The sequence below is a fragment of the Nannobrachium achirus genome, assembly GCF_963921795.1.
Source record: "Nannobrachium achirus genome assembly, chromosome: 6".
In the NCBI taxonomy this organism is placed as follows: Eukaryota; Metazoa; Chordata; class Actinopteri; order Myctophiformes; family Myctophidae; genus Nannobrachium; species Nannobrachium achirus.
Window position 1 is genome coordinate 20,630,012 of NC_137815.1, and position 27,473 is coordinate 20,657,484.

The 27,473-nt window shown below is 43.3% G+C and overlaps 1 protein-coding gene across 1 annotated transcript in view; it reads left to right on the forward strand.

Moving 5' to 3' along the window:
* LOC308287542 (guanine nucleotide-binding protein G(i) subunit alpha-2) overlaps positions 1 to 27,473 on the forward strand; it is a 157,520-nt gene that overhangs the window by 112,770 nt on the left and 17,277 nt on the right. The window contains exons 3-4 of the mRNA XM_080728757.1: positions 616 to 757; positions 6,943 to 7,103. Coding sequence (XP_080584883.1) covers positions 616 to 757; positions 6,943 to 7,103 — 303 coding nt within the window. The remainder of the gene's footprint in view (positions 1 to 615; positions 758 to 6,942; positions 7,104 to 27,473) is intronic.

Below are 27,473 nucleotides of genomic sequence, written 5' to 3' on the forward strand. Positions count from 1 at the left end.
AATTGTGATGAAATATATTTAAGGAATAAATAAATAAGACAATTGACTGACTTCTATGTAAATCATACTATAAAATCATACTTTTTATGCTGGATCTTCAGCCTCACAAAAACCCTATCCAATCACCTACAGGTTTGGAGCTGGAAACTGACAATGAATTATGTGTTAAACGAGAGAATCTCATTTGCCTTATGCAGCCACACTAAACTAAACAAAAAGAAGCTATGATGACTGAAACTAAGACCAAATATATTGACAATTTCGTCAACAATAAAAACTAGACTAAAATGTTAGAGAGGGAGTAGTGGAGAAGAGATCCAGTAGAACTAAAAGACAAGCCTTTTTATGTTTGGTTTCACTCGGGCTCACAACACGTTGCAGCACAACACGTTGTGAGCTTGTAGATCGGCTATTTTCAGCATGCAACCAAGAGTAAAATTTGCCATTATGACGCCATCAAGGCCTGCCAAAATATTGACTAAAACTAGAAAGAATTAAATAAATCAGACAACTAAAATATGTCTAAAACTAAATGAAAATGTATTTAAAAGACTAAAAAAACTAAATCAAAATTCGCTGTCAAAATCAACACTGCTCTGTGGTCTCTCTCTCCAGGATCATCCACGAGGATGGCTACTCAGAAGACGAATGCAAGCAGTACAGAGCCGTGGTCTACAGCAACACAATCCAGTCCATCATGGCCATCATCAAAGCCATGGACAATCTCAAGATCCAGTACGAGGACGCTGCCAGGGCAGTAAGTGCTTTTCTCCCTTCCAACAAGCAGGCCATTTGACATCATGACAAAATGTTGTCGTTACATATCGCACTCACTTGATTTTCACATTCAAATAGCCATACCGGTGGTCTGGCCCGTGTTTAGCCTATTGACTATGATTCACTGTATGCTTGACATAATTGCTGAGCACTTTCCAAAGCATCCCAATGTTTGTTTGATTTTCAAAGCCGCTGGATTCCATTCATTTCAGTACAGTATGAATGTCTACTCGTAGAGCCATGAAACTTGCTCGAGAAATATAATCTAACACACAATCAGTACACTATTAAATTGTCGCCATTCAATGCATTTTAAAGTGTGGACCCATCTCGAAAGTTCAGCCGGCAACATTCCCTGTAGAAAAGTTTGATTTACAACCAAAATTCACAAGTTTACATCGACTCAAGTACTACGCTCTGTTTGGTGACATTTGAAAATGTAAGCAAACACAACACGCATGCTCTGTTTATGTGGACCACAGTGGAAATGAGCCTTGGGGCTTTATTGTGTTGTTATCCTCGGTGATATTGTGTATGTTATGTTATGGAAGTGTTGATGTGCTCTTTCCTTTTATCACCGAATACATTCATTCATTTATGTATGACCAGTGGTGGGAGAAGTAGTCCGATTTGTTGATTAGGTAAAACTAGCAATACCACAATGGGGAAATCTCGCTCTTTCGACAAGTCATTCTTTCGACTATGAGCGTCGGCAGGTTAGCCACTCACCCGCATCGGCAGATTAGCATTTCACCAGGTTAACATTCACCCGTGTCGAAAGAATGAACCGTCTTGGCATCACATTATAATTAAAGTACAAAGGTAAAATAACTAATGCTTTTAAAAGTTGCCTTTTTTCCAAAAAGCTGATCTACAAGCTGATCTACAAGCTAAGTGCGTTACATTGCGACACGTTGTGACAGTGTTATGACCATCTATTTTGAATAGACAAAGTAAGAAATGTGGCTTAACAGGTCAATGTACGTTTTGTAATAATAATAATCAAAACAAATAATTGAAATTGACCCCACTTTGAGGACCAATAGTCTAAGAACATAGAAACTACCTGTGCCATCCGGAGAGTGATACAATGGAGTCTCATGCCCGAGTTATGCTTATTTGCACGCCAGTGTTGCACTCGGAAACAGCCGATCTAGCTGCACATCGCAGCGTGATGAGCATCTGTGTCATTTTAGATTTTAGCGTTGGCCATTCAAAACGGCAGATCTACAAGCTCACAGAGCGTCACTTTGTGCCACGCTGCAGGCTTGTAGTGCTAGAGTTCTCAAATTCTGCCCCGAACCCCACCATACCCGAACCCGACCCGACATTTAGGTTAGGGTAGGGCCTAAAATGTATGCTAACTAGTCGGGCCGGGTAGGGCCCGGGCTCAATGAAAAAAGAAAATATTTGTATTGTATTATTTTATTACTATTACTCTGTGATAGAGTAATGAGAACCCGACCATACCCGAACCCGACCCGACATTTAGGGTAGGGTAGGGCCTAAAATGCAAACTAGTCGGGCCGGGTAGGGCCTCGGGCTGACCCAGTCAGGGCCGGGCATTAATTTTCAGGCCCGTTGAGAACTCTAGCTTGTACATCTGTTATTTTCAGCAAGTGACACCGACGTGCATCCAAGTGTAACTCAGGATTCACTCTGCTCAAAAGAGATAAAGAGTTACTGTAGCATAACTTCATCAGCCCAATTTCCCCCTTGGGATAATAAAGGTATCTATCTATAACATATCCTCCACTCCTCATCCCATTCCCTTCTAGTCACATGCCTGTCTTTTATAATAGGAAAGTGTTTGCACTCAGCAAAACAATATATTTACTTCATTTAATAGAACACATGCCACTCCATGCAACATTTTTTTCCCCCGTCCTTTCCTTCATCAGTATGTGAATAATTCTACATACAGTGCTGCCATCGTGTGCGTGTGTGAGTGTGAGTGTTGGGAACCAGTGCACCGCCCAGGGAGATTATACTTCACCGAAATAAAAGGCTACTCAGAGAAAGAGAGAGAAAGAGAAAATGTCTTCCTCCCTCTGTTGAACACGTCTTAGATTACCTTTCAAAGCGAGCCGTCATATTCCAGCTCCCTAAGTAAATTTGAATAAATTAAGCTTAATTTGATCGCACACATTTGCAGACTGAAAATGTTCTCACACACATTTGCAGACAGAAAAGCAGACAGTGTGTGCAGCATGATAAATGTCTTTCTTTCTTTCTTTCTTTCTCTCTCTCTCTCTCTCACACTATGTCTTTCTTTCTCTCTCATTGTCATTCTTTCTCTCTTTTACTTTCTTTCTTTTCTTTCTGTCTATCTCTATCTTGCTGTCACTGTTTATGTGTGTCTGATATGCAATAATGAGTAGCATCCTAGATGTCCTTTAAGAGCATGAAACTAATAACATTTTATTGCACCCATAAAACATTTGCAGGATGTGTGTGTGTAATATTTTTAATGAGCTGTGGTCATTACACCACGTCTCAATATTCCAAACATTTCTCTTCTGGAAATGGCTTTGTTTTATGAAGCGTTCAGGTGCCTGGTGTATTTCACAACTGGCTTAAGGTGGTTGCACACTGCTGCGTTTTTCGTTGCGAAATGCGTTTTTCAGGGCAAGGAGAGAGAGAGAGATAGAGAGAGCAAGGGACCGAGTGGTGCGCGAAACGGGCGGCAGTGTGCAAACGTGACTGACATAACGTGAGGTTGATTTTTTATTTGCGTGATCCGAAATTCACTCCGATATTCGGCCCGAAAAACGCAGCAGTGTGCAACCACCTTTAGTCGGTGACTCGGCGTAGCTTGCACTGCTCGGCAGTTTGAGCACAGCATATTGTAGTATGGGACCAAACATATGGATGCTGCCTTGTACTACTACCAGCCGTTCCAGCTATCATATTGCGTTTGAATATCGAGGCATTTCAGCCTTCGCTTCATGTAACATTATCATTATCAAGTCTTGACATGGCGTCAAGACCTTAATATACTGTAGGTGTTTTCTAGCCTTCTAATCATAGATACCTATTTCCTTCAGTATTTTCAGCCCAAACCCAGCTGATTCGCTGCCCACAAGGAGCGTGTGAGCAATTAGGGGTTAAGAGTCTTGCTCAGGGTCCAGGGACACACATCGACATTGCTACAATGGCGTGGAATCGAACCTGGGACAATCAGGGGGCTCCCTAACCATTCAGCTATGCCTCCCCTAGTGTCCCATTCAAAGTGTTTTCCAATCGACCCAAACACACACCATTCGGTAGTGTTTTCTCTTTTTGACAGTTCACTGTGTTTTATCAGTGTTCTTGCCCCAGCGTTTAATTGCCTCCCACTTGACACACGGTAAAGTGTTGTTGACTTGCTTCCAAAGGGCCTTGGTGGTCCCCTAGGTGCGGAGGCTTGTTCTGAACTTCTGATCCCGCTCACAACTCCTCCTCCTCTTCTACTCCGTCTACTACAGTGGTTCTCAACCTTTTCAGACCGCGACCCTCAAAATAATCATATTTTAAAAATGTGTAGGAGCAGTGTCCAAAAATGTGTTTGAAAAAATGGGCCTGATGGTGGCGCTATATGGGACAGATCCATGTTGATGACATGAGTGTAGACATACTGTGTACCGATTTGCGGGATTTTAGTGCAAAATCTGTAGGAGCAGTGTCCAAAAAATGTGTTTGAAAAAATGGGCCTGATGGTGGCGCTATATGGGACAGATTCATGTTGATGGCTCTCTTGGCGCCGCCGAGGCGGGTGCGTGGGTACCGGCCCCGGCTCTCCCGGTCGCTCCTAGTCCGAGTTACAGCATTTTATGTGCGCTGCAATGGCGGGGGTCCTCCACTAGGGGTGCGACCACTTTTGCATCCATTCTAGAGCACCAGGAGTCGGTGGTCCCTGGAATTCCCCTTATTAAAATGTCCTTAAATTGTCACTTTAGAAATGTGCACATACCCTCTATACACTTAAACTTTATATTGGTTTGTTTACTGTTGAGAGAGAAAACAATAAATGGTAAATGGTGCATTTATATAGCGCTTTTTTAATCCAAAGCGCTTTACATAGATTGTGCATTACATTCACCCATTCACACACACATTCATACACCGGTGGCGGAGGAAGCCATGCAAGGCACCAACCTACTCACCGGAGGCAATTAGGGGTTCAGAGTCTTGCCCAAGGACCCTTCGACATTAACTCAGGGGGAGCCCGGATTCGAACTGGGAACCCTACGGGATTTATACCCTTCGTGCTCTAATACCAGTTTCTCTACCCCTGAGCTATGCCGCCCCTCAATGTAAGCTAATCATCTGGGGACCCCCCAAAATAATTTGGGGACCCCCCTGGGGGTCCCAACCCACAGATTGAGAACCACTGTACTACTATACTGTACATCTTTCTCTGCCTCCCCTCCTTCCTCCTTGCCCTCTCGTGGAGGTTCTACAACCTACAGTACATGTTTTTGGTCACTCTTATCTCCGCCACCGTTGCCCTATCCATGCCAAACTTTGCACACACACACTCCTTGGCTGCCAAACCACAACCTCCAGTTGATTTCCCACATGGCCCTCTTTTAGCACCACCATGTGGCCAATTTTTGCAAAACACATTTTTGGACACTGCTCCTACAGATTTTGCCCTAAAATCACGCAAAGCGTTACACAGTATCTCTAAAGTCATGTCATCAACATGGATCTGTCACATTTCCCATATTCCCTCCTGATTGGCTACAATTGGCTAAGCTTCTAAAGTTTGGGTATGCGACCTGACGGTCACTTATCTCCCGATTAGGGAGTCTTACTGGTGATACAGGCCAGGGCCAGACCAGTAGTTTAGACAACAGCTTATGGGTAGCGCAGAGGAGTGTGTGTGCGTTTGTGCATGGTTGGGTTAAGCAGATGGGAGCTGTGGTGGATGTCTTTCTCATGATCCTTGTGCGTCCCATTTGTGCTTGTTTACAAACTACGCCACATGGCGTGACCCCTACCATCCCCTCTCTCTCTCTCTCTCTCTCTCTCTCTCTCTTTCTCTCTCTCTCTCTCTCTCTCTCTCTGTCCCTCTCTCTCTCTCTCTAATTAGTCCTATGCGAGCCTGTCTGCATCCATAGCAGACAGTACACACAGGCCTCTGGTGGGTTCGGGCTAGCCTGGCTTGGCCAGACTATTATACTAATGCAGCTAACTAACTAACTGCAGTATAGTCCATTTGTTTTAACATGGGTGGATTGTTTAGCTGTGCTAGGCTAGGGTCGGGCGGCCCCTGGGTTCCTCAGAGCGCTTGTAGAACTACGCACGATTCCTGCTTAATTTTAGGCCTAGAATTATTGAATGCTTTAAGCAGTGAAAAATAGCAGATATACAAGCTCACAGCGCGGCACCGAGTGCCGCTCTGCGAGCTTGTAGATCTGCTATTTTTGGAAAAGTCGTGAAAATGTGTGCAAATCTTTGAATACATGTATTTTCAAAGCAAACGTTTGTAACAAAGATTTTGCTTCTGGGTGGTCCCTGGAACTAAGTATTTTGAGATGGGGGTCCTTGGCCAAATACATATCATTTTGGGGGTCCTTCAAATGAAAAGGTTTGAGAACCACTGGCATAGTAGTCTCTCAAGAACAGACTAACTGAGCTCCAGTTAAGTGAAAAGGACCTTTTCTTTGACGATGGCTGGCCAGATTGCTGACACAGAAACATAGTTTTTTTTTTTGGAGCGGTGTGAAGCACAGCTCCGCTATGAACAGCAATGTGTGTCCAGTGTCCCACAACAATGTGTGTCCAGTGTCCCACAACTATCCGGTTGAGTTTGAACTGTTTTCGCCACCTAGTGGCAGAAGAAATTACCTCACACACACACACACACACACACACACACACACACACACACACACACACACATTCTAATTCTAATTTTCACGATTTAAAAAAAATAGCAGATCTACAAGCTCGCAGCGCGGCACTTGGTGCCGCGCTGAGCTTGTATATCTGCTATTTTTCAATAGTTAAAGCATAAAATAATGATACACAATAATGTGTACCCGTTCTAAATGTGTATCTACAAGCTCTGTTCCTTGCAGATCTGCTACTTTTGATACCTTTGTGTGACGCTGTAGTGGTAGGATCCATAAGAAGGGCATTACTTTACCCGTGTGTGCGTGTTTTCCTCCCCACCAGGACGATGCCCGGCAGCTGTTCGCCCTGTCAGCAGCAGCAGAGGAGCAGGGCATCCTCCCAGAAGACCTGTCCAACGTCATCCAGAGGCTGTGGGGCGACGGCGGCGTGCAGGGCTGCTTCTCACGGAACCGCGAGTACCAGCTCAACGACTCAGCGGCCTAGTGAGTGTCTCTCTCTCTCTCTCTGTTTCTCTCTCAACGTCTCTGTCTCTGTCTCCCTCTCTCTCTCTCTCTCTCTCTCTCTCTCTCTCTCTCTCTCTCTCTCCAGGGTTCCCACGTTCATGAAATTCCTGGAAATATTTTGAAATTAGAAAAATATTTTTCCAGTACTGGAAAAGTTTTGGAATTGATCAAGGGTCCTGGAAGGTCCTGGAAGAAATAGCTATGCATTGTCTTTGGTTATTGATTTTGTTAATACCTCTGAAATGACAAATTAAACATTGGCCAAATTGTCAAATATTAGAGGCAGAAATTGTGAAAATAGCCGATCTACATGCTCAGGCGTTGTGAGCATGTAGATCAGCTATTTTCACAATAGAAACGTGTTATACAAAATTCTTCAACTCTTAGTGCTCGTCAGGGTGCCGGGTCCCCAGTTAAAACATGATTATTTCAGGGGTCACAGCCTGAAAAGGTTAAGAACCACTGACATACACTACCTGTCTTTGGGCATTGCGCATAGGAGTAAGCGACCTGTTATTGAGCTGAATTATTGTTATATAGTCCTGGAAATCGGGTTAAATATTCTGGAAAAGTTTTGGAAAAGTTTTGGAAATGAATTGGTAAAAATGTGTGGGAACCCTGTCTCTCTCTCCCACTCCCTCTCCCCATGTCTTGATTATTGTGTTGTTGTCTACCAAGTGCTCTTATCTGCAGGCAAAAGTAGTGGAAGAAGTACTAGGATTTAGTTTCTTTCTTTCTTTGTTTTTTAAAGATTTGTTTTGGGTCTTTTTATGCCTTTATTCATAGGACGGTAGACTGACAGGAAATGGGGAGAGAGATGGGGAGTGACACACAGCAAAGGTAGTCGGGATCGGGAATCGAACCGGCGACACGCTGTCAGGCTACACTGCGCACTGCCAACGAACAGAGATGAGATGACACGACTTGTCTTTTTGCTGCCATGCACCTCTCTCACAGAGCAACAACCAAGACACATCACTTCCATAGGATATGCTTATTTGAAGCTAAGATCACAGGCTCGGAGATGAATTGAAGTTGAAGCAGAGTTAGTGTGTTGGCTTAACCCTGGTTTTTGACATTATCAAAACGAAGCGGATAAAAGTGTCAAACTTTTTTTGAGGCTTCTTTAGGACCTAACGATGGATTTTAGCCTTGGGTACCAAACTTGATTTTAATGTTTACCCATAGAATTATCCATATCAAGTTGGAAATGGCGGCACAAAACAATGGTTTAGTGATGAGTCATCACTAAACCATTGTCACTAAACCATTGTTTTGTGGGGCCATTTCTAGCCCAAGGAAAGTTTTTTGTGCAAAACAAATGCTTGCAATGGATTCAGAATCATGACAAACCCCTAGTTCGACCCCTCACATCCTACTTAAAGCAGATTTTATTTCTGGATATTTTCCTCCTTTATAGAAAGTCGATGGGAGCCCAACTTGATATGGATAATTCTATGGGTAAACATCAAAATAAAGTTTGGTACCCAATGCTAAAATCCATCGTTAGGTCCTATAGAAGCCTCAAAAAAAGTTTGGCGCTTTTATCCGCTTAGTTTCGATAATTTTGTTAGCCAACCCACAAAGTAGCCTACCACTGTTTGCACCATTGGCAGCAACGATGTAGCAAAAGACACCCTTCCGACTTTACTTTTTTACAGACAGCCTTTTTAATATTTGGACAAAATAATGCATGGTGCACCGCTGCAGTATCCCAGCCAGCACGCCCACATGGGTCCCGCATGGGTATGAGTTGGGCTTCCCTACATGGGCCCCATCTGGGAATGTCCGCGGTTTCCACAAGGGTCCCTCGTGGGTTAGCCCACGTGGGCTCAACGTGGGTTCTACATGGGCCCTGGGTTGGCCCCACCTCGGCAAATTTATATGGGACCCAGGTGGGAACCACTTGGGCTAGCCCACGTGGGCTCAACGTGGGTTCTACATGGGCTCTGGGTGGGCCCCACCTCGGCAAATTTATATGGGACCCAGGTGGGAACCACTTGGGCTAGCCCACGTGTGCTCAACGTGGGTTCTACATGGGCTCTGGGTGGGCCCCACCTCGGCAAATTTATATGGGACCCAGGTGGGAACCACTTGGGCTAGCCCACGTGGGTTCTATGTGGGAATGTCCGCGGTTTCCACAAGGGTCCCTCGTGGGTTAGCCCACGTGGGCTCTGAGTGGTTTCTGCATGGGTCCTGGGTGGGCCCCACCTTGGTAAATGTATATGGGACCCAGGTGGGAGCCACTTGGGCTAGCCCACGTAGGCTCTGGGTGGGTTCTGCATGGGTCCTGGGTGGGCCCCACCTTGGTAAATTTATATGGGACCCAGGTGGGAGCCGCTTGGGCTAGCCCACGTAGGCTCTGGGTGGGTTCTGCATGGGTCCTGGGTGGGCCCCACCTTGGTAAATTTATATGGGACCCAGGTGGTAGCTGCTTGGGCTAGCCCACGTAGGCTCTGGGTGGGTTCTGCATGGGTCCTGGGTGGGCCCCACCTTGGCAAATTTATGTGGGACCCAGGTGGGAGCCGCTTGGGCTAGCCCACGTAGGCTCTGGGTGGGTTCTGCATGGGTCCTGGGTAGGCCCCACCTTGGCAAATTTATATGGGACCCAGGTGGGAGCCGCTTGGGCTAGCCCGCATGTGCTCTACATGGGTTATACATGGTCCCTGGGTGGGCCCCACCTTGGCAAAATTATATAGAGGATTCCACCTAGGCAATTCTATGTCGGAACCATAGGGGATAAATGTGGGATCCAAGTGGGCTCAACCTTGCTCCTAGGCAAATGTAAGTAGTTTCTGACTGGGCCTTCGATGTGCGATGGTTCCTTTTGATCCTAGACATCAACCATATTAATAATTGTAAACAGTAAACACATGAAATATTTTTGCAAGGATGAAAGTAGTCAATATATTTTGAAAAAGTTTATTAAACAAAAACTTTGTTAATACAAACACAATGTAAATAAAGAGCAGCAGTGTCAAGAGCAGTGTCAAAAGGCACAAATAGCAAATGTACACAAAGAGCAGCAGTGTCAGAGTAAATATACATACGGTATATGTACATATGGTATATACAAAAAAACACTTAAAATCACTTTAAAAAAAATGTAAAAAGGAGGGGAAAAAAACAGCTCCACAGACAAACACTGTGTGTGTGGGTGTTGCATGAGCCAAGAGCCAGAGAACACACATCAAATGTACATAAAGAGAAGCAGTGTCACAGCAAATATACATACTGTATATGTACATGTGGTATATAAAAAAACACACTTAAAATGGAAAAAACTGCTCCACAGACTCCAAACAGAACAAAATGATGGATAAAAATTGTCCAAAAACAAACACTGTGCGTGTGGGTGTTTCTTTGAGCCAACCACAGGGCAGCATTGTGCTGCTGAGGGGAGAGAAAGAGAGACAGAGACTTGGTCTACTGGGGAGGTGCATCATCCAGTTGAGGACGCTGTACAGTCTGACCTCTGACTCTGTTCCCACCTCTATCGCGAGCACCAATGAACCACTTGGAGATGGCCTTTTCTGCAGCCTGGTGGTTGGTCTCTTGTGTGATAGGGTTTTTCTTAAGTCCCCCTAAAAGAAATGACAAGAAGACAACTGTTAGAATGATGGAATATGAAACCTTTTTGAGTGACATCAGTTCCAATTCTTTTTCACCCCGTTTCCACTGCTGTATATTTTAATCAGGAACACTCATTTATTGCAACAATTGTAATACAGTTAAACTTGGCATTAAGGATGTTCCCTGAATTTTGTTCATGCTTGCTTGCTATGCAAAACCAGGGAACTTTAAGCAAAACCCCCCATAGGGTTACAATAGTAGTACAATAGCAATATTTTGACATGTTAGCTTGGGTGGATGCTGGGGTGGAGGAGGCAGCATATCCAAGATCAAAACCAAGTAGAGCTATAGTGAATGCAAGTCGTATTTAAAGGAGCCTCCCGTACAGAGTGAGAGCTCAGATTGGATTGTAATGGATTGTAATTGGATTGTAATGATCAGCAGATCTGTGAATGAGGAATAGGAAAAGGATCTAACTGACAGCTGTGTCATTCATGCTGTGGCATGCCTTAAAATTAAAACATTTAATTAAAGTGACATATAAAGTAAAGTTACACAGAGCAATTCAATACTCAAACATACCATATATGACATCATAAAGGCGCAGGTCTCTGAACTTCCTCTTGTCGTTACGTCCAAAAAGGTTGAACTGTTTTGCCAGATCATGTGACAGGAGGTACGACATCATTCGTCTGGTAGCATCATCCAGCGAAACACCTCCGATATCACCCACCATGGCAACTTGAGTGTATGGAAAAAGTCACAGGAAGGAAAAGCTGTAAGTGAACAGCAACAAGCAGTCAATCTATCTTATCACACTTTCACTGCTTGCTCCATTTCCCCCCACTGACATGTACCAATACAATACTAGCACATTTTCAAATGAATAAGATTCAAACTTACAACTCCAGACAAGAACGCAGAGTCGCTCAGCTTCTCGTTCATGGAATCGACATCCGCAACGGTTTTCAAGTCTGCTCCTGCAGGTGGTTCCAACAACGACACAGCCAGAGGAGGAGCCTGGTTCCTGAGCACCTGGTTCACTAACGCCGTCAGCCTTTTGAGATCCCCCTGCATCTTCTCATACTGGATCAGGAGTTTTTCATACAACTCCACTACACTGGAATTGGGAGTGCTCCCACTCTGCCTTTCAGTGGAGCTCCTCACTCTCGGGGACCCACGTGCACTGCTTGGACTCTGGTGGTCGTCACTCGAGCGGCTCACTCTCCCGTACACTGCAACTCTGGCTTTGATTCGCCGTCGTTTGGTCCGAGCACAACCAAGTGATTCCATGATGCCACAAAATCTGTAACACAAAAATAATAATGCTTAAAATAATGTATATTGATTTGAATATTGTATAGCCACCCAGCTCCTGGTGAATCATGGTGAAGGAATACTTGAAGTGATCAACTCCCAATAGAATACATAGCATTCTTATTTTAGTAGTCTCAACTTGCTGACAGATTAATTCATTGAACGATTATCAGGGATCAGGAAACCTCCATCTCAAAATAGTTTGTTCCAAGGATGGACCCCCAGCGCAAATTATTTTGTTCCAGGGACCCCCACAAGCAAAGATTTGAGTTAAAGACTTTCACTCTAAATGTCTCACATAAAGATACTTTAATCCCTTTAAAAGAATTTGACCCCCCCCCCCCTCACACACACACACACACACACACACACACACACACACACACACACACACACACACACACACACACACACACACAGTGGTGGATAATGTACTGACATTTTTTACTTGAGTAGAAGTATCAATACTGCAATGTAAATGTACTCTGTTACAAGTAAAGTCCAGAATTAAAAAAGTACGAAAGCATTTGCATCAAAATGTACTAAAAGTACCAAAAGTAAAAGTATAAACTGTTTGAAAATAGCAGGTATATAAGCCTATGCGTTGTGAGCTTGTAGATGGGCTATTTTCAAATAGCCATGGTATAAAATAAAGTAGGCTAAAGTATGTATGTTTTATATTATAATTATATCTGCAAAGTGACTAGTAACTAAAGTTTTCAAATAAATGTAGTGGAGTAAAAGTAGGCTACAATATTTGGATCCGAGTTGTAGTGGAGTAGAAGTAAAAGTATTGGAAATACTCAAGTAAAGTACAATTACCTCAAAATTGTATTTAAGTAAATGTACTTAGTTACTTTACACCACTTTAAACCACTTTACACACACACACACACACACACACACACACACACACACACACACACACACACACACACACACACAATAAGACTAGTTTCTTACCTTAAATTCGTTTTTCCAATCGAAGAATGAAGATTGAAGAATTGAAGAAATGAAAAAAGCAGCAAAAATGATGACACGCAGTATGCAGTTCATGTTTCGTTGTAAGATAGCACACACTAGCAGCAGCTCTGCAGTACCTGTGAGATTCTGTCTGTATGGCTTTGTGTGTGGACTAACCGCTCTGGGAATTCAAATAACAAAGGGCTGCATCTGATTGGCCAGTTCTCCCTGCCCCCCCCCCTCTCTCTCTCTCTCTCTCTCTCTCTCTCAATCTCTCTCTCTCTCTCTCTCTCCACTGTGAAAGGGGCGGATCTGATTCTGTTGAAGTCTATTGACTGCAGGGAGTTTATGGATAGGCCTAGTTATATAGGCCTAATCTGTAGTTTTATAATGTATTTTTGTGTGTAATCCACTTTTAGAGGTGTTTTATAATTTAAGCTACTTTTAAACTGTGCAAAATGAAATTAAATCCATGATAGTGGAATGCATTGTTTCCATATGTCCTAGAAAAAAAAAACATAACGGTTAAAATACAAAGTCAGAGTTAAAACAGTACAGCTGCATTTTGATAAAGTTCATATTCTCTTGAGATTTAGTTGACAAAAAAGAAAACTAAAGACTCAGTTATCTTTTTTTCCTCTTATCTCTCCTTATGTCCTATGGACAATGGTGGAAAAAAGTAGTCAAATATTTTACTCAAGAAAAAGTACCAATATGACAGTACAGAAATACTCTGTTACAAGTAAAAGTCTGGAATACAAGATGTACTTAAAAGTACGAAAGTATTATCATCAAACTGTTTGAAAATGTTTGAAAATAGCACATCCGCTGCCAAAAATGTGGGGGTTCGATATACATTGTAGGCTACTATGTATATGTAAGCTACTGTAACAGAACCTCAATAAACAATTATTAAAAAAATAGCAGATCTACAAGCTCACAACGTGCCACATCTTCAGTATAAAATAGTGCTAAAGTGGATTAATGTAGCCTATGTTTTATAATATAATCACTTATATCTGCAAAGTAACTAGTAATTAAAGTTTTCAAAGGCCTAGTTGTAGTGGAGTAAGAGTAAAAGTAAAAGTAGGATATTGAAAATTGGACACTGAAAATAGATTATCTACAAGCTCACAATGCCTCACTTTGCAACGCGTTGTGAGCTTGTAGATCTGCTATTTTCAAACATCACTTTAAGTACATTTTGAGGCCCGGCAGCCTCAAAACATTGTTGGAGTAATCCTGTCTTTATTTAGTCAAGTTTTAGTTGTCAGTACACTTAGTCATAGTTTTAGTAATCAGGGCTTAGTTTTTTTTAGTGAAAAAAGGTAATAAAATAAAAAAAGACTGTGAAATGGCAAATGAACAAGTGACTTTTTGTGGCTGGACTGGACAAGTGAATGTGAAATGTACTAGTCCAGAAGACACTGTGCCTCAAAAGGTTAATAATAAATAGCAAAAATAGCAGATCTACAAGCTCAAAACATGTTGAAGTTTGAGTTGAGTCTGAAGGGGGTCTCAGACATATCAAACGTGTCAAACTTGAATTAAAATGGTTGAGAATCAGTGCATTCTTTTACTGGGGTCCTTAGCATATCTTTTCAAATGGGAGAGGTTAGACGGCTATTGTACCCCCAAAACCGGTTTGTCAATACTGCAATGTAAATGTACTCTGTTACAAGTAAAGTCCAGAATAAAAAAAGTACGAAAGCATTTGCATCAAAATGTACTAAAAGTACCAAAAGTAAAAGTATAAACTGTTTGAAAATAGCAGGTATATAAGCCTATGCTTATACTTCACAATTAGGAAGTGAGCATCGTCAAGTCGTATTTATATTTAGTGCCATATATTTGCATTCAAGTTTAGACAACACACAGACACACACACACACACACACACACACACACACACACACACACATACACACACACACACACACACACACAAATTGGCTCACACATACAAGACCATGATAGTGGAATACATTGTGTCATTTGATAAAGTTCATATTCTCTTGAGATTTAGTTGACAACAAAGAAAACGAAAAACTCTTACTCATACTGTCCACCGATGTGCATGAGTTGTGGGCAACATCTCTATGGGTAGTTTACATAAATGGATTTTGCAAACATCTACCTCATGGTGGCGCTAGAACAGGGCCAAGTAAAAAATTGTGGGGCAAAGGTTCTGAATTGGGATCCAGGGAGTGTGTGTGTGCAAAGTTTGGCAGAGAAAAAGCCAACGGCAACGGAGATTAGCTAGAAGACGGACGGACGGGCGGACGGACGCACGCACGTGTGTGCGTGCGTGCACATGGACGCACACACGCACGGACGGACGGACAGGGGCTAAAACATACTCTCACTTCCATCCCATGCCCAGTTATCCCACATGTAGCCCATGCGTGAACCACGTGGGCAAGCCCACTTCCATCCCATGCCCAGTTAGCCCACATATAGCCCATGCGGGAACCACGTGGGCTTGCCCACTTCCATCCCATGCCCAGTTAGCCCACATGTAGCCCATGCGGGAACCACATGGGCTTGCCCACTTCCATCCCATGCCCAGTTAGCCCACATGCAGCCCATGCGGGAACCATGTCGGCTTGCCCATTTCCATCCCATGCCCAGTTAGCCCACATGTAGCCCATGCGGGAACCACGTGGGCCAGCCCACTTCCATCCCATGCCCAGTTAGCCCACATGTAACCCATGCGGGAACCACGTGGGCCAGCCCACTTCCATCCCATGCCCCGTTAGCCCACATGCAGCCCATGCGGGAACCACGTGGTCCAGCCCACTTCCAACCCATGCCCAGTTAGCCCACGTGTAGACCATGCAGGAACCATGTGGGCCAGATCACGTCCATCCCATGCCCAGTTAGCCCACATGTAGACCATGCGGGAACCACGTGGGCAAGCCCACTTCCAACCCATGCCCAGTTAGCCCACATGTAGACCATGCGGGAACCACGTGGGCCAACCCATTTCCATCCCATGCCCAGTTAGCCCACATGTAGCCCACACGGGAACCACCTGGGCCAGCCCACTTCCATCCCATGCCCACTTAGCCCACATGTAGCCCATGCGGGAACCACGTGGGCCAGCCCACGTCCATCCCATGCCCAGTTAACCCATGCAGGAACCTCTTGCCCCAGCCCACTTCCATCCCATGCCCAGTTAGCCCACATGTAGCCCATGCGGGAACCACCTGGGCCAGCCCACTTCCATCCCATGCCCAGTTAGCCCACATGTAGCCCACGCGGGAACCACCTGGGCCAGCCCACTTCCATCCCATGCCCACTTAGCCCACATGTAGCCCATGCGGGAACCACGTGGGCCAGCCCACTTCCATCCCATGCCCAGTTAGCCCACATGTAGCCCACGCGGGAACCACCTGGGCCAGCCCACTTCCATCCCATGCCCAGTTAGCCCACATGTAGCCCATGCGGGAACCACGTGGGCCAACCCACTTCCATCCCATGCCCAGTTAGCCCACATGTAGCCCATGTGGGAACCACTTGGGCCAGCCCACCTCCATCCCATGTCCAGTTATCCCACATGTAGCCCACGTGGGAACCACTTGGGCCAGCCCACTTCAATCCCATGCCCAGTTAGCCCACGTGTAGCCCATGTGGGAACCATGTGGGAAAGCCCACTACCAACCCATGCCCAGGTATCCCACATGTATCCCACGTGGGACCCATGTAATTTGCCCACATCAAGCCCATGCCCACGTGGTACCCAAGTAGCCCAACTCGTACCCATGCGGGACCCATGTGGGCGTGCTGGCTGGGATAATCACCTGCCCGGGCTGCCCTCCCCTGGAACGAAAGGGACTCGCAACACTTTGATTGACTGGTGATATAAACATAACTCACACAGGTTTTAATATCCAGACTTGACTGCAAATGTTAATTACTTTCAAGTGCTGGATCTTGTGAGACTGGGTGGACATTTCGCCATTAAGCTTGCAAATGCAGAGCAAGCATTTGTAGAAACTAAAGATGGTTTCATTCATTATTACGGCTTGTCTTTGAACATTTAAATATTGTCGTTGTTGGGTGAAAAACTTGTATGTCCAAACCTGTTGGTTTTGCATTTATCATTTTAAGAATGATTTAAACTAGTGAAAACAGCCGATCTACAAGCACACAACGCCTCGCACTGCAAGGCGTTGTGTGCTTATAGATCGGCTGTTTTCACTACTTTTGTGCGACGGCCTTGTATGATGAAGCAGGGCTTTACTTTGCGAAATAACGTACAAATTTGAAACTTGGAGATACAAGGTTTCCACACAACAACGACGATATACTGCTAACATCTATACACTAGCTATAGACAACTAGAAAACTCTTTCCTCTGCTCTCCTCCACTCAGTACCAGGGAGGGGACTGTGGGACTTATAATCATTATTCCAATGGCCCAAATTCATTACCATTTCGTTCACGCTTTGTATTGCACTTCACATTTAATTTGGCTATGTTTGAAGAGATAAATTCTCGAGGAGACAGATTAGTTAAATGCCAAATATCGCCACAATAGTGGAAGCGTGCTACTTTTAAATTTGAATCCTGATGAGTAACAGTTTTGGACATACGGTATGAGGTTTCCACCGGACAGAGACAATACTATCTGAAAACTTTCGGACATTCGTCGGTTCCCTCCGGTTCAGGCCATGTGTTCGTATGCTATGCATTCATGGGATAAGCGCACACAGCCACTGATTATCTGAAGGCTTGGCATTTGCGGTGATATGTATCAAAAAGGATTTGTCTGTGCGTTCCAAAGTCTTAAATGATGGACACTAGAACAGGGGTCTTCAGCAGGGGGTCCTCAGAGTTACTTCAGGGGGTCTTCCAAATCTTTGTGTGATGGAAACCTTTTTTATCCTTTTTTATATTAACCACTTGAACCCTAAAATCCATATTCTGAGAACATACCGAAAATAGCCGATCTACAAGCTCACAACGCCTCGCAGAAGAGGTTTGGTGTAGAGGGGGAAAAGAGCAGAGGTTTGGTGTAGAGGGGGAAAAGAGCAGACTAAGTAGAATGAACATTTTAGTTTGGCTGATGCCACACTTCTGCCCTGTCGCAATAAACTGTGACGCCTGTTTACATAAGGATTCATTTGACCTGTTTTTTCCCCACTCAAGCCTCTACACCAACATAGCTCAATCATTTCTCCTATTTCTCTCTATTTGTTTTTTCTTTTTTCATTTCCAGTTAATCACCCCACCTTCATCTTGCTATTATACCAAGGACAGCGGTTTACAAGTGCTGCTCCTCGTTAGCGTTTCTCATCATTAACGTGCTTTGGGTCAGCATTTATTTAGCCTGTTAAAAATAGCATACAAATGGCATTGGATGCATAGAAATTCTGTTTAGGCAAGGGAAATGTATTGCTCAGGGCAAAACAATACAGTATCAGGAAAATGGAAAATTATAGTGAACAAAAACAGACAAATTAACCGTTGTACTTGACCGGGGTCTCTCAGGGGTCTATCCTTGGCCCCCTCCTTTTTTCCCCTCTATTTCAAATCTCTTTGTTGAATATTAGCCTGTTATGATATGCCCAGAAAGTGCCAGGGTTGACGTTGTTAAAAAAACATTTCAGGAAATCTTCCTGCAGGAGGCCCCTACTAGTCAGATCTCTGATGGCTGTTTTGAATGCGAGCCACGTCCCATCAATATCTTAAGGGGATTAAAAGATCAAGGCCGTGGCTGCTGTGTGTTATTGCTTCATTGAGAAACCAATTGCTTTTGAAATGGCTGGGGCCGGGAGTCTGGAAATCTCCCAATTTCCAGGGATTTTGTTATGCCTAATTTCCCCGGAATCAGTTTCTGATGATAGGAACGGTTTCCCGAGATAACTAATTGAATCAATCCATTTAGCTGAAACTAAAGCGGCAGGTGTGGGTGAACAGGATGCTTGCATGGTGCTAGATCGTGCCTTGTGAAAGAAACAGGATCGTGTTTCATTGTTGAATTCACGGCACGTATAATTTATATCGAAATTGGCTCACATCAACCGAACGTCAAGCTATTAGAACAATTTCACTTATATATATTTCAGCTCAGAATAATATAACCACACCAACTTAGATTTACCATACCATTTATTGCAATGATATTACCATTTATGCAATGATATTGCATTTAGTTTGGCGGTGAAGCTCTACTGTGATCATACAGATCATCTGCTCGAACATGAGACATAATCTGATATCACTAACCCCCCCAGAACAAAGCATGATATACAGACCAGTAATACTCCCTAATCGGGAGATAAGCAACTGTCACGTCGCATACACAAATTTTAGAAGGCAATCGTAGCCAATCAGGAGGGAATATGGGAAATGGGCCATGTGAAAAATCAGGGGCGGAGGTTGTGATTTGCCTTCCAGGGAGTGTGTGTGCAAAGTTTGGCAGGGATAGGGGCAACGGTGGCGGAGATAAGACTAGGGGCAAAAGTGGGACGGACGGACGGACAGACAGACAGCCGGTAGAGCTTTTCATAGTAAATTGCGACCTGACGGTCGCAAATTACATGCACATAACATTGAACCTTCAGTTGCATGATTTAAGATATCACAATCATAATCCATAGAGCACAGAACAATCTGTAAACAATACATATTAAGTTACATTAACTAAGTTTTTTTTACAGTAACTACATTTTACAGTGAGGAGGACGGAGAGTTGGAGTTTTTTTTTTAACCCTTACAGCTGTATAACCAGCAGTAACAGCTACACACCTAGAATGAACATAGAACAGGAGCTGCTTAATTAACCATTTAGAACGGGTACACATTATTGTGTATCATTATTTTATGCTTTAACTATTGAAAAATAGCAGATATACAAGCTCACAGCGCGGCACCGAGTGCCGTGCTGCGAGCTTGTAGATCTGCTATTTTTGAAAAATCGTGAAATTTAGAATTTTGACCTGATTCTATAAGTGTCTTTTGAATCCTTCTAAGGTTTTTTGAAAAACCTATGTTTCTATGTCAGCAATCTGGCCAGCCATCGTCAAAGAAAAGGTCCTTTTCACTTAAATGGAGCTCAGTTAGTCTGTTCTTGAGAGACTACTATGTCAGTGGTTCTCAAACCTTTTCATGTGAAGGACCCCCAAAAGGATATTTATTTCGCCACGGACCCCCATCTCAAAATATTTAGTTCCAGGAACCACCCAGAAGCAAAATTTGAGTTGCAAACGTTCGCTTTGAAAATACATATATTCAAAGATTTGCACACATTTTCACGACTTTTTCAAAAATAGCAGATCTACAAGCTCGCAGCGCGGCACTCGGTGCCGCGCTGTGAGCTTGTATATCTGCTATTTTTCACTGGTTAAAGCATTCAATAATTCTAGGCCAAATAGACTGCTTGAGATGCATTGTGGGTAAGAGGGAGTATGAGAATTAGGCTTGTAGACAATGAGAATGAACATGAGGTGACAGACTACTCTGTGAGAGTGTGAATGAATTAACTTGTTGTAGCAAATGAAGAGGGGGCACAGGGAGATGGCAACAACCACATTCTGCCTCTCCATACATAATAGACCGTTTGTCAGCCTTCTGATTGGTCCCTGAGACTCCCTGACTGGCCAACCAGAAAAAAACATTCACTTTTTGCTATCGGGGGTGGAGTTTGTGCAGTGGAGAATGTTGCTTCAGCCTTTCAAAAACTGTCCGCAGTGCGCGACACGGAGATCGGCCGGTACGGTGATAGCGACGGCAAGCGTCAAGCGATCTCGCTCATCATAACGAATAAGCTTCAACAAACTAGTTCACATGTACCTTATCAATGGTCTAAGAGTCACGATTGGGTACATATAATTTAAATGGGCAGAATTACGAAAAGCCAGCCTATTATGTGAGGAGAAACATTCTCTCTGTCCTCTTCCTAGTACCCAAGATGCAATGCGCTTCTCTTTCTATCTCTGATCCAGAGGATTAAACTAATTAAAACATTTATTTTTCGGGGGAAAACTACTGTTTTGCTATGTAATTACTGTACCTTTTTCTTCCCTTTTTATTAATATCACGTAGATGTGTTTTTTGTGGTACTTTATATAGCTGTAATGAGGCTATGAAGGGAAAAAAATCCCATCCACTTCCACTATAAAAGAATCTGCAAAGAGGATTCTGTCCCACTGGGATTAAACAAATTAAAACATATATTTTCGGGTAAATCCCCTGTTTTGCAATGTAACTACTGTACCTTTGTCTTCCCTTTTTATTAATATCACCTAGGTGTTTTTCCTTTGGTACTTTATATAGCTGTAATGAGGCTATGAAGGGAAAGAAAAATCCCATCCACTTCCACTATAAAAACAATCTGCCCAGGGTTAATGTCCCATCATAGTAACAGGGCAGAATGGGGCGGGATTTACAAAAGGGTTTATTGAACTACCGCAGGCTCAATTGCTTTTTCTTTCTTTTTTTGTTGAGGAAAACAGGTTCCGTCCTCACTCCTGATGCCCTGATTTGTAATGAGTGAGGCCGAGGGTAATTTGGAAAAGACTGCTTTGTCATCGTTCAATTCACGCTGATGATGAGATGTCTTTGGATCGTCTGCATAGTAAATAGCAATGCCATGATACTGCATTTCTCTTTACGCGGTGTGAGCTTGTAGATCGGCTGTTTTCAACACGCAACACCTGAGAGCAGCCAAACATAAAATTACTCTCTTCTCCACTAGTCCCTCCCTAATGTTTTAGTCTAGTTTTTATTTTGTTGACGAACTGGTCAATATATTTAGTCTTAGTTTTAGTCACCGCAGCTTAGTTTTTGTTGTCTCCACAAGCCGAAGGCTGAGGGAGAGTATGTTTTCCCCTCCGTCCGTCCGTCCGTCCGTCCATCCGTCCGTGCGTGCGTCCGTCCGTGCGTCCTCGCAGTTTGTGAGCAGCTAATCTCAGTCACCGTTGGCCCGATCGCTGCCAAACTGAGCACACACACTCCCTGGATGCCAATCTAGAACCTCTGCCCCACATTTTAGGGATGGGACGATAATCGTTATAATCGTGATAAAAAACACTCACAATAATCGTATTGTGGAGATATACATTTATCATGAAATGCACTGGGATCAATTCACCTTTTATTTGCAGAGTTGCATGTCCGGTACCACTTCTATAACCCTCTATAATCGGTCAAACGGACCTGGAAATAACACACTTGATTACGGTTTTCTTTTTCACTCTCTACCAAATCTCTTTGCCAAAAGAATAGCCGATCTACAAGCTCTAGCTTGTAGATCTGCTATTTTTGGCCCTCTAACCCTCCCCAGGATAATGGATGTTAGGGATATTTAGATTATCGCGATAACATCGTAAATCGTACGTTTCTTTGGTCACAATAATCGTGACATTTTCATATCGTCCCATCCCGCTATTCTCGGTACTTCCGTTGCACAGACTGTGTAGGCGGAGGCATTGGAAGACGTGTGTGTGAGGCAACCATCTGTCTCAAGAGACCAAAGTGCCTTGAGTGAAAACAGAACTATTCTGTTTGACTCTGTGGCTTCGTGCTGGGGGACCCGTGCCTGTCGCTAAGCTGCGATTACACGCTTTATTCTCCCCGACGCACTTTTTCATTACCTCAGTGGCCCTCCATGCTACTTGCGCTATTTTCTTTGTCCGATATTGTTGTTATAATGTAATGGTTAAAGGAAATGACAGGGGGTCGTGAGGTAATCGTGCTACGCTGCTGATACGAGGTGAGAGGGGTTTCGTGGGCCTCTGGGACGCGTTCCCATCTCTCCAGAAGGAAATTCAGGGAACGCGGACGGCCTAGCCTCGTCCCTGAGTCTGACTAGAACACAATGTGTCATAGTTACACCGTAATCCCTACAACAGAATGTGCTCCAACATTATGCTTGTTTCATATAAATCACTGCCCCCCCCAGGAACAGATTAAACACTTAAGCCCCTGTTTATTTTTTTTGGCTATTGGAAAATGTATATTCTTAAATGTTGTCAAATCCTATTCCCAAATGCCAAATCCCACTTTTCCACTGCATGGAGCCAGGCCGGCTCAACAAGTGAGGACTGTATGATTGTTCTCTCCCCCAGGACTTCAGAACATATTTATTTATTTGTATACTGTATATATCACTTCAAACTGGGTTTGATTTCTTCTTCTCTCAAAGCAAACAACCAAGATAGACAAAGTGTACTTTATGTCAAAGCTGTTTTTAACAGCTTTGACATAAAGTGCACTCTTTCTTGGATCTTTGTAAAGATTTTTTATTTATTTTTTTGCTTACGTAACTGCATATATTAATAGTTCAACAGTTGACAAGTTGTTCTTACTTTTTGAAGACCCAAAGAGCCTTTTCTCACCAGCCACTATAACTCTTATAACTATGGAGATACTAGTGCATTTTTGCTGCATGGTTCTTTATTGTAAATGACCACCAAAGGTTTTTGTGGTTAATGAAGCATGTACCTTTAGAACCATATTTTGGCCATTTATTAATTGGGTTTCAACCATAATTAATTACAACCCATAAATAACATAATAATATATTATATAGCACAAAAGAAATACGGCTAAGCACCGTACCTTCTTATGGTAAGCCTACCAGATTCCGTTAATCTTTTGAGGCTCGGCTTCCCTATCAGAACGTCAAATCAAGTGATGTGCCAATATCACATATTATGGACTACAAAGGCAGTCCTAAACCTTTCTCTCCAGGGGCGATTATACTTGTCAAACACATTACATACTGAACGTAGTCAAGCCATGGTTTTAATGTCCCACACCCACTTAACGCAGGATTACATCCAGTTGCAGCACTTTTATTAGACAACGTGGTGTTTTTCATCCGATTGAACACATCGTTGAGAGATTGGCAGAAAATCCCTCGACCTTTGACCTTTAACCCATTCAGAACGGGTACACTATATTGTGTATCATTATTTTATGCTTTAACTGTTGAAAAATAGCAGATATACAAGCTCACAGCGCGGCACCGAGTGCCGCGCTGCGAGCTTGTAGATCTGCTATTTTTGAAAAATCGTGAGAATTAGAATTTTGACCCGATTCTATAAGTGTCTTTTGAATCCTTCTAAGGTTTTTTTCAAAAACCTATGTTTCTATGTCAGCAATCTGGCCAGCCATCGTCAAAGAAAAGATCCTTTTCACTTAACTGGAGCTCACAGTTAGTCTGTTCTTGAGAGACTACTATGTCAGTGGTTCTCAAACCTTTTCATGTGAAGGACCCCCAAAATAATGTGTATTTGGCCACGGACCCCCATCTCAAAATATTTAGTTCCAGGGACCACCCAGAAGCAAAATTTGAGTTACACACGTTCGCTTTGAAAATACATATATTCAAAGATTTGCACACATTTTCACGACTTTTTCAAAAATAGCTGATCTACAAGCTCGCAGCGCGGCACCGAGTGCCGCGCTGTGAGCTTGTATATCTGCTATTTTTCACTGGTTAAAGCATTCAATAATTCTAACCCTAAATGGGTTAAGGTTTTCGTTCTTGGCTCTGCCTTGGAGGCGTTGTGGCAGCTGTGTGTCGATGGCAGCTGATCCCAGGCCTTTGACACGCAGGTATCTGTCACCACTGCTGCACAGCGGCGTCAGTTCGGAAAAAGCTAAGGTATGGCAACATGACTGGTGTCTTGCACGCGCGCGTGCAAGACACCAGTCATGTTGCCATACCTTAGCAACAGGCACAATGAGAAGTACATTTTATTATTTCCCCCTGTATAGCCAAGGTATGGCAGCTGCCATAGCTTGCCATACCCAATTGACGCCTCTGCTGCTGCAGTAGCATGTATCCAGGGGTGTCACACCAAATTCTGGGCCCTGGGTAGTGGGTACTTTAACTATTGAAAAATAGCAGATATACAAGCTCACAGCGCGGCAACGAGTGCCGCACTGCGAGCTTGTAGATCTGCTATTTTTTTTAAATGTGTGCAAGTCTTTGAATATTTCAAATCCTTCTCAAGGTTTTTTTTTTAAAAGGTCTGTGGTTCTCAATCCTTTTCATGTGAAGGACCCCTAAAATGATATGTATTTGGCCACGGACCACCATCTCAAAATATTTAGTTCCAGGGACCCCCCAGAAGCAAAATTTGAGTTACAAATGTTCGCTTAAAAAATACATACAGTATATTCAAAGATTTGCACACATTTTCACGACTTAAAAAATAGCAGATCTACAAGCTCGCAGTGTGGGACGCGGTGCCGTGCTGTGAGCTTGTATATCTGCTATTTTTCAATAGCTAAAGTATAAAATAATTCCAGGCCCCTCCACCTTGGGCCCCAGTAACTCGTCCCATTTTCCCCTCTCTTCTGACACCCCTGTGTGTGTGTGTGTGTGTGTGTGTGTGTGTGTGTGTGTGTGTGTGTGTGTGTGTGTGTGTGTGTGTGTGTGTGTGTGTGTGTGTGTGTGTGTGTGTGTGTGTGTGTGTGTGTGTGTGTGTGTGCAGTTAGATTTATTTTCTGTCTTTTATACCTTTATTGATAGTATTTTATTGACAGTAGACTGACAGGAAATGGGAAGAGAGATGGGGAGTGACGCAGCAAAGGTCGTCCGGAACGGGATTCAAACCCGCAACTTATTGCCAGGCTGGCATTGCAGCCCACGGTGCCCGGACCACCACGCCGGCAGTCAAAAAGTTGATGGGTTTTGGTAGTGTGGCACTACCAAAACAGCCAAATATCATAATGCCTTTCATCATAGCCTATATCAGGGGTTCCCAAACCTTTTTGTCTCAGGACACCCCATAAATATTTGTTTTAATCCGAGGCACGCCTACATTATAATTTTCACTCCCAGCACCTTATATTTATAGCATATCATCGTTGTTGGGTGGAAACCTTGTATGTCCAAACCCGTTCGTTTTGTATTTATCATCAAAAATTTGCGAGGCGTTGTGTACTTGTAGATCGGCTGTTTTCACTAGTTTTGTGCGACAGTCTTGTATGATGAAGCAGGGCTTTGCTTTACCAAAAGACGTACACATTTGAAACTTGGAGATACAAGGTTTCTGCCCGACAGTGACGATGGTTAGAACTGACTGAAAATAACTTTGTACTTCAAGTTTAAAATACTAAATATTTCTTCAAGTGTCCAAATAAATTCCAAATATTATCAAATTATCTCACGGCACCCCTGGACTGCTGTCACGGCACCCCAGGGTGCCCTGTCACCCACTTTGAAAACACCTGGCCTATATGACTGTAGGTTGATCATAAAGGGAATGCTTTATAGGCAGTCTTCTTCATAAGAATCCACATTCTTGAAGTGGCACATGACAGAAGGCAGAAAAAGAACGATGACGACATGCATGAAGGCATTGTGTATGAGCGTACGCTCGCATGCAACTTGCGTTGTTTGGCTGGCATGAAGTGGAACGTTGCCCAATCCGGCCCCTGACCCAGCATGAGTTTGACACGCCTTTTGACCACAGAATCATCACCCCCGGATCCATTCCATCTGGAGGCCTGTGTTTGTCGCGTGTCCTTCCCCGTCTCTGCCCGCAGTTTCCTGTCTCTCTACCGTCCTGTCTAAATAAAGCCAAAAAAAAAGAAAAGAAGAAGTTGGTCTCTGTGACAAAGGAAATGGTGAGCTTAAATACAGCTAAGTTGTTGACTTGGCCTGTCATTAATCACTTAAAGCAGTGGTTTTCAACCAGTCCATTTGAGCCACTTTTAGAATTTTGCATTGAAAAAACAGGGTGGCAACGGGGTGGCATTTCATTAACTTAATGGCAAGATGGCCACTGTGTGAATATGGTCTTTGGGAAGAAGAAAGTAAAAGTCGTTCAGAAGTTCATAATGTGGCCTCTAGCTAAGAATACCTTGAAGAATCACAGTTGCTGGTTTGTTTATCGTGGGTGTAGTAGACAGGAAAGACATTTTAATCAATCAATGTGTCCTCCTTAAGGGAGAAACAGAACTTTGTATTGCCCGTAGTTACCATTTTATACATCTAGTAGCGTGCAAGATTAATGAGTAAATGGTTTAGCACTTAATAGCCTTTGTCAGAGAGTCTTGTACACTTGTATACCAACACCATAACGTGAGACAGCCGATTGATTACAGTGTCAGAGAGCCAGCACTGCAGTAGGCATTTGTTCTCTCTCGTCTGTGTAAGGACGAAGTGTGGGGTGTTTATTTTCAGATCTGCCATTCTTCAGGTGAGACGGTAGCCACAGTTCTGTCTGTTGTCACTACAGGCAGTGCAGGACAGTAGAACTTTTTCATGGTAAACTTCTACGGTGGAAACCACATATCTCCAAAATATGTGCTTATAGCCTTTTCAGGAAAAATAAAATAACCTGTGTTCTATACTATTTAGTCATAAGCTCTGGTTGATACTTTTCATTGGTTCAATATTTATATAACTGTGAGATATATATATATATATATATATATATATATATATATATATATATATATATATATATATATATATATATATATATATATAATTTTTTTTCTGGGGGGTCCCTGATACAATATTTT